This window comes from Sarcophilus harrisii, chromosome 1 (assembly GCF_902635505.1).
Source record: "Sarcophilus harrisii chromosome 1, mSarHar1.11, whole genome shotgun sequence".
Classification (NCBI taxonomy): Eukaryota; Metazoa; Chordata; class Mammalia; order Dasyuromorphia; family Dasyuridae; genus Sarcophilus; species Sarcophilus harrisii.
This window is the reverse complement of record NC_045426.1, coordinates 138,597,074-138,609,718: the sequence shown is the minus strand read 5'-3', so window position 1 is coordinate 138,609,718 and position 12,645 is coordinate 138,597,074. Positions and strand designations below refer to the sequence as shown.

Sequence of the window (12,645 nt, the reverse complement as noted above, 5' to 3'; positions counted from 1 at the left end):
CCTCATCATGAAGTAAAACATTTCCAATATAGAGAGAATAGGGATTTTTTTGAAAAAGAACATTTATTTGAAAAAGACTCTCGTTTATATGACGTTCCATAATTATATTCTCTTATCTTTTAAATTTAAGGTCTTGCTGGACAAGGAACATGTCTCTTTATGATATCTGAAATTTCCAGTATTGTAACCCTTTGATAATATTCAGGCACTAAAATACAATTATAATGATGGTGATTATGATAACATTTAAATGCCTTAAGGATGTCAAAGCATTTATTAATATTAAAACATTTAAAAATATATCATCACATATTATTTGTTAATATTATTAATGTGTCATATTAATAGAAAAGTATTTCATTATTATAGCTTCTGTAGATCACTAAAAAGGATTCCATTGAGTGGAGAAGTAGTTTGGTTGGATTATCTTATTTTATATATAAGCTCTGGGGTCCTGGGGCCATCTTCCAGAACAGCAGTATCATTTTGCCCACAGTTTATTGAATTCTCTTAATGTTCATTAGCTTGTTCCTTTTAAGTAAGATGTTAATGACCTCCTGATGACTCTGGACTATTCTCAGATTCTTTATCTGGGATTCTTTGGTTCTTCAAATTAATCAAAAAATGCATAGTTATATAACCATGACACTGGAAATTCTGCATAACTGACCTCAAAGTACCAGGGGAAAAAAAACAGGAAAATTGTAAAAACCCAATTATCTGGAAATTTATAGCAATCTTCAGTTAACTGTATTTCTTTTTTTTCATCTTTTAGGACAAAAGAGAAATTCACAACAAAACAAGATTACAAGATATCAGAGATATGTTTGACATATCTATTATAATCATGGTATATTGTATAATGAGCTTATATAGAAAAATACTAGTGATCCACTCTACTATCATTCACCTTCAAAGATTCATCCATTGATATAATGTCAGCTAGTTGAAGACAAGGATTTTTCACCTTTTGTCTTTATATCCCAAGCACCTAGTAGTCTGTGCACTCTATGGGGAGGAATATAATAAACACTTGTTAATTAGTTGATTATCTTCAGTACATTGTTATAACTAGGGTCATTAAATAGGCTAATCCATTTTACAAAGTTTAAAATGCTTTCTGGAAGCAAAGCAGTAGTCTAAATAATCCTCAGTTAATCAGAAATCCAATTAATCAGAGATAGTTATTTTCTGTACATTCGAGTTAATCAAGGTCTTGGCTTAATAATGATTTGAATATTAAAAAAACAAACACACACCTTTTACCTTCAATGCCAGTTTGCCTAGAATTTATCATAATCATAACAGAAAAAAAATAAAACCATGTATTAGAGACATATCAAGGTAGTGTCACTGAAATCTTTCAACTATTGTTTATTTACTTTAAAATTTTAATTTAATTTAATTTTTAATATCAAATTTTCTCCTTCTCTCTATCCCCATCCATTGAAAAGACAAGAAAAACAAAACCCCCACAAGTATGTATTTTACTTATAGTAACTTGAAGTAAGTTTGGGATTTATCTGTGTGCCTGAGAGTTTAGTTTTAGATTTTTATGTAATTAATCAGAGATTAAAACTGGAAAGGACCTTAGAAATCACCTAGTCTAAGTCCCCTAAAGAGGTGGGGAAACAGAGGCTCAGAAAGGTGAAGTCACATGGGTAGTACCTAGGCAAGCTAGTTTTTGAATCCAAGCCAAATGATTCCAAATATATTGGACTAGGCATTTGTAGAGCTAAGTTATATAATATAATTAACAATTACAGATAGAGAGGGGAGGAGGGAAGAAATAAGCATTTATTCAGCATCTTATGTGATGGGCTTTGTGCTGAGCACTTTACAAATATTATCTCATCTGATTCTCACAACAATCCTGACTTATCTATTATTGTCTTCATTTTATCCTCAATGAAAAAGGCACACAATGTCTAAGTGACTTGCCACAGGATCACACAGTAGGTGTCTGAGGCTAGATTTGAATTCTGGTTTTCCTGACTCCAGGCTTAGTGCTCTATCCAGTGTACCACTTAATGCCTTATCATTTTAGGTAGTAATATAACATAGATAAACATATTGGTGTTTTACATAAAACGCTATATGTTAGAAATGCTTTTTTATTTTTATTATTGGATCAATAGACACTACAATGATAAATTCTTGATTCCAATTTCTTGGAGATTACCTTTCTAGTAGAATATTTACTATGAAATTAAAGTAAATCTATTTTTCAATTTATCTATTATCTATCTCATTATATGCACACATATATATATATAACAAATATATATGCATATAAATACATATATGCATACATATAAACATACTCATGTGTAAACCTTTTAGCAGGGTACCAGATTTGATCAAAATGGTCTGATATCTTTGGATAGTAAGTTAAAAAGAGATCATAATTTTTTTAGAGATACAGGAAACTTATAAGTTCCTAATTAAGAAGTTCTTCTACCTTTTGAAATCGCTGCTATTGTTTTTTGTCCTTTATTTTCAAAGATGACCAGTGACATCATGGGGTGATGTCTTGACTTATGTGTGAATTGGATTGAAGGCAGAATTGTATGAAGTCATCAGTCTACATCTCTCTTTCTGAGTCAATGAAGTCCAGTGGCCAGAAAAAAGCCATCCATTGGTGATGGCCCAGGATGAAGTGATTGACTTTGCAGTTATTGTAGTCATGGAGAGCTAAAAAGACTAGAGATAAGTTAGAAACAATACTCTGTCAAAAGGACCTGAGGAATAAAACAACAGAAAACCAGTCAAGGGCATTAGTAAGACAGTAAGATTTGTTGAGGAAAAAAAAATTATGGATCAAACATCTCCTTAAACTAGAGTACTTTCCACTTCTTGAATAAGAACAAATTGTGGGAACCCCTTTTTGTGGCATTGTATTACATTCTCCAAGTCTCTTAGAATATGTCTCTATGGAGTCAACATTTTAAATATTAAAACAAGCAACTGACAAAAAAGTAAAACAAAACCAAACCCCTTTAACCAACCAGTTTTAACAATGGTGTGTTATAATTGGAGAATGCTAGATTTGGAAACATGATGATTGAGCTCAATTATTGTTCCTAACACTTCCTAGCTGTGGAACCCTTAGCCATGATACTTCATATCTCTGAGCCTTAATTTCTTCATTTCTAAAACAGGAATAATACAAGTTGCATTATATACCCCACAGGGTTGTTGTAAGGAAAGTACAGTGCTTTTTACAAAATAGAAATTTAATAAATTCTTAGGGGGTTGAACTGAAGTGAGATATTTGAGACTTAAAATGTTTTTCCATAGTAAAAAAATGTCTTAAATGATGTAAAGTTCCTAGGCTAACATAAAAACTGATTTTATTCATAATATAGTAGATCTATAGTAGCAAAAGAATTTTAAGATCTAAAACAACTTTATTTAATCACAATATGTCCATGGGGACGTGTTCTAAGTTCTAACTCTGAATGATGAGAACATCTTTCCTTTTTGTTATAGTCATAATAACACATATTAAATCCAGCTTTCTCAGTCATCTTGAAGAGTGAAAAAGGAAGGTATTTGTCTTGGGTGGCAATTATAAAAACCAAAACCAAAACCATCTAAAGTTATATTTACTGATTTAGCAGCAAGGAAGGACCTTTATTCGGTGGAGAGTGACTTGAAGCAAGACCTATGTCATGTTAGCCAATTCTATATATAAACAAGATATTCATAAGTTAAACATTCATATTCTGAAGACTTCTTTAATTTTTGGATTATTTCATTATGCAGGTATGTGATCATTCATAGTGAAATCTATATCAAATGTAATATAGAAAAATTACTAGATATTTTGAAAAACTCAGAGATGTCAGTCTATAAGTTGAATAGTATTTATGAGATAGTCATTTTCTTTGTTACATCAAAAAAGACTGACTAGGAAACCCATAGCAACCTTACAGCAGGGTATTCCAACATGCAAACAGTGTCAGGCACTGAAGATAAAATTACAAAAAGCTTTGATAAAATCCAAAGAAATCCTGGCTGGTTTATTTAAGTAGGATATTTCATTCCACACAGAGAACTAAACCAGATACTCTGTGTGAATTTTCCACAAAGCAGACCTTATAAGACTTTTATACAATATTGGGTAATATCTCAATTACATTAGATGATAACTTATCAAATTACTGAGGTTCAGAAATATTTCTGAATTAAGATGATAGAGCTGGCAAGGACCTGAATCCAAAGACACTTAATCCAACCATCTCATTTTACATATGAGGTAGCCAAGTCCTAGAGACATTGTAGATTACATATCTACTTAAGTGAAATAGCCAAAACTAGAATCCAGACATCCTGACTCCCAGTCTTTTTTTTTATTTTTATTTTTACCCATCAAAGATTTTTTTGGCTCCTCATAAGAGGTATAGCTAACTCTTTTTGGATTGCTTTATTAGAGATTGGTAGTAAGGCATCAATCTATTAATAAGCATATATAGCTATTAAGAATAAGAATCTTTTATATACTATTCTATGAGGCAGTGGGTCTAAAAACACAAAGAAAGAAAAAAATCCCTGTCCTTGACACATATTTAGACACACATATGGAATAAGTATAAAGAAATAAAGTACAAATTGGTTGGGGTTAGGGAAGAAGCAGTATTGTCAGCATGATCAGAAAGACTTCATATAAAAAAGTGATGTTTCAGTTGCATTTTTATGGAATACAGGGATTCTATAAAGCAAAGGTGAAGAAGGACATTATAGGCACAAAGGACCACTAGTGGGAAAGCATACAAATGGAAGAGGGACTGTGGTTTTTGAGGCATATAGAGAAGGTCAGTTTAGTGGGATCTAAAGAGTGCAGAAGAAAGTAATGTCAAAGGAATCTGGAAAGACAGATTGAGACCATATTGTCAAGGATGTTTAAAAATAAAGGTCTCTGATTTGAATGAAAATTCTAAGAAGCAAATATACAGTTACTAACTGACAACAAGAGCATTATTCTGATTGGATATAGAGAGGCATAAAGTGAAACCTGAGACATAATGGTCAACACTATATATAGATTGATTATATTAAATTTAAAAGATTTTATACAAGCAAAGTCAAATTAAGATTTGAAGAAAAACAGAAAACTAGGAGAATTTTTAAGCAAATCTCTCTGATAAAGGCCTCATTTCTCAAATATATAGAGAACTAAAAAAAAGGCAAAAAAAATCTAATGTAATCAAATATAGAGAGAACTGAGTCAAATTTATAAGAATATCCATCATTCCTCAATTGATAAATTGTTAAAGATATGAATAAGTAGTTTTCAGATCAGTAATCAAAGCTATATTTCTTAGTCATATGAAAAAATGCTCTAAATTACTATTTTTTAGTAAATTCATTTATCTTTAAAACACATTTCTTTGTGAATCATGTTGAGAGAGAAAAATCAGAGCAAAAGGGAAAAGCCAAAGGTGAGATTAAAAAAGGCAGAAAAAAGACATGAACATAGAAGAAATTAAGTACAAATTGTTTGGGGGTAGGAAAGAAGCAGTATTGTCAACATGATCAGAAAGACTTCATATAAAAAAGTGATGTTTCAGTTGCATTTTTATGAAATATAGGAATTCTATGATCAGTTTCCTTAGTTACTTTCTGGATGCAGATGGCATTTTCTACTCAAAGTCTATTGGGATTGCTTTGGATCACTGAACCAGTGAGAAGAATCAAACCTTTCATAGTTTATAATCACACATTCTTGTTATTATATACAATGTATTCCTGGTTCTGCATGCTTTTGCAACAGTTTATGTAAATCTTTCCAGGCCTTTCTATAATCAGCTTGTTCACCATTTTTTCATAGAACAATATTATTACATTATCTTTATGTACCACAACTTGTTCAGCCATTCCCCAATTGATGGGCATCCACTCCTTTTCCAATTCTTTGCTATCACAAAAAGAGCTGCTACAAATATTTTTGTACATGTGGCTCCTTTCCCCGCCTTTAAGATTTCATTGGGATGAAGACATAGCAATGGCACTGCTGGGTCAAAGGGTATGCACAGTTTTATAGCCCTTTGGGCTTAGTTCCAAATTGTTCTTCTGAATGGTTGGCTCATTTCACAACTCCACCAATGATGCATTAGTGTCCCAGTTTTCCCACACCCCTTCCAACATTTACCATTTTCTTTTCCTAACATCTTAGCCAATTTGAGAAGTATGAGGTGGTACCTTAGAGTTGTTTTAATTTGCATTTCTCTAATCAATAGTGATTTAGAACATTTTTTCATATAACTATTGATGGTTTCAGTTTCATCATCTGAAAATTGTCTTTTCCATATCCTTTGGCCATTTATTGTAATGTTCTGGTTAGCTTTCTAGAGGTCTTGGGATCAATTCAGCAGAGTAATCATCAGGAGAATAGCCAGGGATAAAGTCCAAAAGTCTTGATTGTCTTCTTCACAGTTTATCTCCTTGCCTGGGGTCCGGCTAGCTTTCAGGAGGCCCTTCAGATGGGCCTTGGTCTCAGTGGGGGAAGCAGAAGACCCACCATGAGGCTGATGAAGATGGAATGTTTCTCTCTTGAGTCCGAGAGCTTGAGCTCCAGCTTATATCCTCTATTACAATTACATCATTACAGTATACTGAGTATAAACCAATCATTATATCACTAGGAACCATTATTTGTTGTAAGATTAAATCATTCATACTGAACTAGAGAACTCACATGTTAAACTAGATAACCATTGTCTTATAATTCCACTAAGTTAACACCTTATTTAAATCAATCATATTGAGCCTTAAGTATATTTCTCCAAAGTTCCTGCTCTTTACAATTTATCAATTGGGCAATGACTTGTATTCTTACAAATTTGTCACAGTTCTTTATATATTTTAGAAATGAGACCTTTATCAGAAATAACTGCCTGCAAATTTTTTTCCAGCTGTGTACTTCCCTTTTAATTTTTTTTGTTTTTGTTTGTGCAAAAACTTTTAAATTTAATGTAATCAAAATTGTTCATTTTGTCTTTCATAATGTTCTTTAGTTTTTATTTGTTCATACATTTCTCCCTTCTCCAAAGTTTTGATAGGTAAATTGTTTCTTGCTCTCCTAATTTTTTATGGTATTATTCTTTATGCCCAAATTGTGTGCTCATTTTGACTTTATTTTGGGATGGGTTATGAGATGTAGGTTTATGCTGAGTTTCTGATATATTATTTTCCAGTTTTCCCAACAATTTTTGTCAAATAGTGAATTCTTATGAATAAGAATTCTCCAGAAGCTGGAGTTTGGGGGTTTATCAAATACTAGATTACTATAGGCCTTGACAATTGTGTTGTGTGTATGTAATCTATTTCATTGATCCACTGCAATATTTCTTAGCTATTACCAAATGGTTTTGATGACTCCTGCATTATAATATAATTTTAAGTTTGGAACTGCTAAGCTACCATCCTTTGTATTTTCCCCCATTCCCTTGATATTTTTGACATTTGATTGTTCTGGATGAATTTTGTTATTATTTTTCTACTTCAATGAAATATTTTTTTGGCAATTTGATTAGTATAACACTGAAAAAGTAGATCATTTTGGGCAGAATTGTCATTTTTATTGTATTAGCTTGGCCTACCTGTGAGCAATAGATATTTTTCCAATTATATAGGTCTGACTTTATTTGTGTGATAAATGTTTTGTAATTGTGTTCATATAGTTCTTGGATTTGTCTTGACAGGCAGACTACCAAGTGTTTTATTTTATCTATAGTAATTCTAAATGGAAATTTATCTATCTTTTGCTGATAGGCTTTATCAGTAATATATAGAAATGCTGATGATTTGTGTGTTCATATTTTATATCCTGCAACTTTGCTAAAGCTGTGAATTGTTTCCATTACATTTTTGGATGATTTTCTGAGTATATCACTATATCATTTGCAAAGAGTGATAGTTCTATTTCCTCACTGCCATTTTATTTCCTTTAACTTTTTCTTTTCTTATTGCTAAAGCCAACATTTCTAGTACAATGTTGAATAATAGTGGTGATAGTGGGCATCCTTGTTTCACCCCTGATCTTATTAAGAATTCATCCAGATTCTCTCCATTACAAATAATTTTGCTGTTGGTTTTAGATAGATATGCCTTATTATTTTAAGGAAAGCTCTCTTTATCCCTTGTGATGACTGTGTTAGCACCCTGGATACCTAAGAATCAGCAGGAGTCAGGATAAGCAAAAGTCCTTGGTCTTTAAAGGTAGAAGTGAATTGGATGGATGCAGAATCTCCATGACCTCCTTCTCTCTTGTCTACCATCAAAGAGACCCGGGCTAGTTTTACTCCACCTCCTAGTCCCTCCTACAATTCTCTGTACACACCAATTATGGAGCCAGCACAGGATAGTGGGAAGGGCCATTTTCCAAGCATTTTTAGAGTATTGTCCAATCAGTAATTAGCCTCAAGTGCTGCATTATCTAACCTCAGTGCATTGACTTAAGAACTTCAGCCCTTTACAATCTCTTTGTTCTCTAGTGTTTTTTAATAGGAATGGGTTTTGTCAAAAGCTTTTGATACATCTACTGAGGTTATCATATGATTTGTTTCTTTTGTTATTGATATGGTTGATTATGGTAATAGTTTTCTTGATATTGAGCCATTCCTGCATTCCTGGTGCAAATCCCACTTTATTTCATAATATATTATCCTGCTGATAAGTTGCTGTCATCTCTTTGTTAATGTTTTATTTAAAAATTTGGCATCAATATTCATTAGGGAGATTAGTCTATAATTTTCTTTCTCCATTTTGGCTCTTCCTAGTTTGGGTATCAGTATCATATTTGTGGCATAGAAAGAATTTGACAGTACTCCTTCTTTATCTATTTTTCCAAATAATTTACATGGTATTGAAATTAATTGTTCATTAAATGTTTGGTACAAACCATTTGTAAATCCATTTGGACCTGGAGATTTTTTCTTAGGGAGTTTAATAATGGCTTGTTCAATTTATTTTTTTCCAAAATGGGACTATTTAAATAATTTATTTCCTCTTGTGTTATTCTAGGCAATTCATATTATTCTAAATATTCATCCATTAGATTGTCAGATTTGCTGCCATACATTGGGGAAAATAGATCCTAATTATTGTTTTAATTTCTTTGTCACTGGTAAGTTCACCCTTTTCATTTTTGATGCCTGTGATTTTTTTTTCTTTCTTTTTTCCAATAAAATTAAGCAAAGGTTTTTTGTTTTCCTCCCCCCCAAAAAAAAACAACTTTTAGTTTTATTTATTAAATAGGATTTTTTTAGTTTCAATTTTATTAATCTTTCCTTTGAGTCTCTGAATTTATAATTTGGAATTAAATTAGGAATTTTTAATTTGTTATTTTTCTAGCTTTTTTTTAGCTGGATGCCTAATTCATCTCCTCTTTCTCTATTTAATTCATGTAGATATTTAGATAGATGAAATTTCTTCTAAGAACAACTTTGGCTGCATCCCATAGATTTTGATATGCTGTCTCATTATTGTCATTCTCTTGGATAAAATTATGAATTGTTTCTGTGATTTGTTGTTTGATATACTCATTTTTAAGAATTAGATCATTTAATTTCTAATTGATTTTTAGTGTATCTTTTCCTGCCCCTTTATTGTAATTCTTATTGCACTGTGGTCTGAAAAGGAAGCATTTACTATTTCTGTTTTTCTGCATTTGATAGATTTTTATGCCTGAATTCATGGACAAATTTTGTCTAGGTGCCATGTACTATCAAGAAAAACATGTATTCCTTTCTGTTCCTCCAGAGGTCTATCATATCTAGATTTTCTTAACTTCCTTAGTTTCTTGTTTATTTTGTGGTTGGATTTGTCTGATTATGAGAGGGGAAGGGCCTCCACTACTGTAGGCTTGCTGAGTGTATCATTGAATAACTGGCTTAAAATTTTCTCTAGGAATTTGCCTGCTCTATCACTTGGTGCATACACATTTAGTATCATTACTATTTTATTATTTATGAAACTCTCTATTAAGATGTATTTTCTCCCCTAATCTCTTTTAATGAGACCTATTTTTATTTTTGCTTTATCTGAAATCAGAATTGCTACCCTTGCTTTTTTTTTTTTAAATTTCAGTTATAGCATAATAAATTCTGTTCCAGCTTTTTATCTTTACTCTGTATGTGTTTCTCTGTATCAAATGTTTCTTGCAAACAAACTATTATAGGATTTGGTTTTTTAATCCACTCTGCCATTTGCTTCTGTTTTATGGGAATTCATCCCATTCACATCCATAGTTATCATTACTAGCTCTGTATTTCCCTTGACCCTCTTTTCCCCTCGTGTATACTTTTGTTCTCTCTTTCTACCCTGTCCTCAGTCATGAGTTTTTTTTTTTTACCCACCTCACTTATTACCCTATCTCCCTCCTACTCTTATCTTTCCCCCTAGTGTTTCTGCCCTCCCTTCTGTCCTATCTCTCCCTTTTCTTTCCTCTTTCTCCTCCTACTTCTTTATAGGGTCAGATAAATTTCTATACCCAACTGAAAGGTTAAGTTATTCCCTCTTAAAACCATAACTGATGAAATTAAATTTCAGACAATTCCCATCCCTTTCCCTTTTTTCTTTCTATTGTAATAGGTCTTTTGCCCCTCTTCATGTGAACTAATTTATATAATTCTCCCATTGTACCTTCCCTTTTCTCTATTTTCAAGTACAAATATTTTTTTACCCCTTAATGTCTTTTTTCTTTGATGTCATCACATCAGAGTCCATTCACAACCACACCCTCAATCCTTATGAAGCTCCTCTCTGTCTGCCTTAGTGACAGGGTGACAGATAACTCTCAAGAGTTACACATATTATTTTCCCAACTAGGGATGTAAATAGTTTAACCTTTAAATAATATCTATTTTTCCCCATTTATCTTTCTATGGTTCTCTTTAATCCTTTGTTTGTAGATTAAATTTTCTGTTTAGGTCTGGATTTTTCAGTAGAAATGAGTGAAAGTCTCTTACTTCATTGGCTTCTCTGACAGATGATGCTCAGTCTAGCTAGGTAGTTAATTCTTGGTTATAATCTTAGAACCTTTGTTTTCTGGAATTTAGTGTTCCAGGCCCTGTGATCCTTTATTGTAAAAAAAGCTGACAGATCCTAGGTAATCCAAACTGTTCTCCTTGATATTTGAATTATTTTTGTTTGATTAATCTTGACTGTTGCATCTTAATATTTAAATTATGTTTATCTAGAAGCCTGCAGTACTTTTTCTCTGAGGTTGTAGTTCTGAGGTTTTCCTTGTAGGATCTCTTTCTGAAGATGATTGATGAATTCTTTCAATGAGTATTTTACCTTTTGTTTCTAGAATATTGGGGCAGTTTTCCTTAATAATCTCTTGAAGAAATTGGTTATGGCCTTCAGGTAGGCCAATATTTTTTTCTTTTTTATTATAGCTTTTTATATACAAAACATATGCATGGGTCAAGTGTTACTACTGGGCTTATATCCCAAAGAGATTATAAAGAAGGGAAAGGGACCTGTATATGCACGAATATTTGTGGCAGCCCTCTTTGTAGTGGCTAGAAACTGGAAACTGAATGGATGCCCATCAGTTGGAGAATTGCTGAATAAATTGTGGTATATGAATATTATGGAATATTATTGTTCTGTAAGAAATGACCAACAGGATGATTTCAGAAAGGCCTGGAGAGATTTACACGAACTGATGCTGAGTGAAATGAGCAGGACCATTACATACTTCAACAGCAATACTATATGATGACCAGTTCTGATGGACCTGGCCATCCTCAGCAAGGAGATCAACCAAATCATTTCCAATGGAGCAGTAATGAACTGAACCAGCTATGCCCAGAGAAAGAACTCTGGGAGATGACTAAAAACCATTACATTGAATTCCCAATCCCTATATTTATGCCCACCTGCATTTTTGATTTCCTTCACAAGCTAATTGTACAATATTTCAGAGTCTGATTCTTTTTGTACAGCAAAATAATGTTTTGGTCATGTATACTTATTGTGTATCTAATTTATATTTTAATATATTTAACATCTACTGGTCATCCTGCCATCTGGGGGAGGGGGTGGGGGGTAAGAGGTGAAAAATTGGAACAAGAGGTTTGGCAATTGTTAATGCTGTAAAGTTACCCATGCATATAACCTGTAAATAAAAGGCTATTAAATAAATAAAATTTTTTTTAATAAAAAAAACATTGACCCTTGCAAAAACTTGTGTTTCAACTTTTCCCCTCCTTCCCTCCACCCCCTCCCCTAGATAGTAGCCAGTCTCATACATGATAAATATGTTAAAGTCTATGTTAAATACAATATATGTATACACATTTATACAGTTATATTGTTGCACAAGAAAGATCGAATTTAGAAAGAAGGTAAAAATAATCAGAGAAGGAAAAAACAAAAATGTAAGCAAACAATAACAGAAAGAGTGAAAACGTTATGTTGTGGTCCATATTCATTTCTCAGTGTTCTTTCTCTGGGTGTAGCAGGTTCTGTTCATTACAGATCCATTGGAACTGATTTGGATCCTCTCATTGTGAAAGAGAGACCCACATCCATCAGAATTGATCATCATGTAGTTTTGTTGTTGAAGTAGATAATGATCTCCTGGTTCTGCTCATTTCATTTAGCATCAATTCATATATGTCTCCTCAAGCC

At 32.4% G+C, this 12,645-nt stretch overlaps 1 protein-coding gene across 1 annotated transcript in view; it reads left to right on the top strand.

Moving 5' to 3' along the window:
• The first annotated feature begins 3,499 nt into the window (after nucleotides 1-3,499).
• EMB (embigin) overlaps nucleotides 3,500-12,645 on the top strand; it is a 127,628-nt gene continuing 118,482 nt past the window's right edge. Inside the window, exon 1 of the mRNA XM_031964862.1 lies at nucleotides 3,500-3,768. Coding sequence (XP_031820722.1) covers nucleotides 3,675-3,768 — 94 coding nt within the window. The 5' untranslated portion in view covers nucleotides 3,500-3,674. The remainder of the gene's footprint in view (nucleotides 3,769-12,645) is intronic.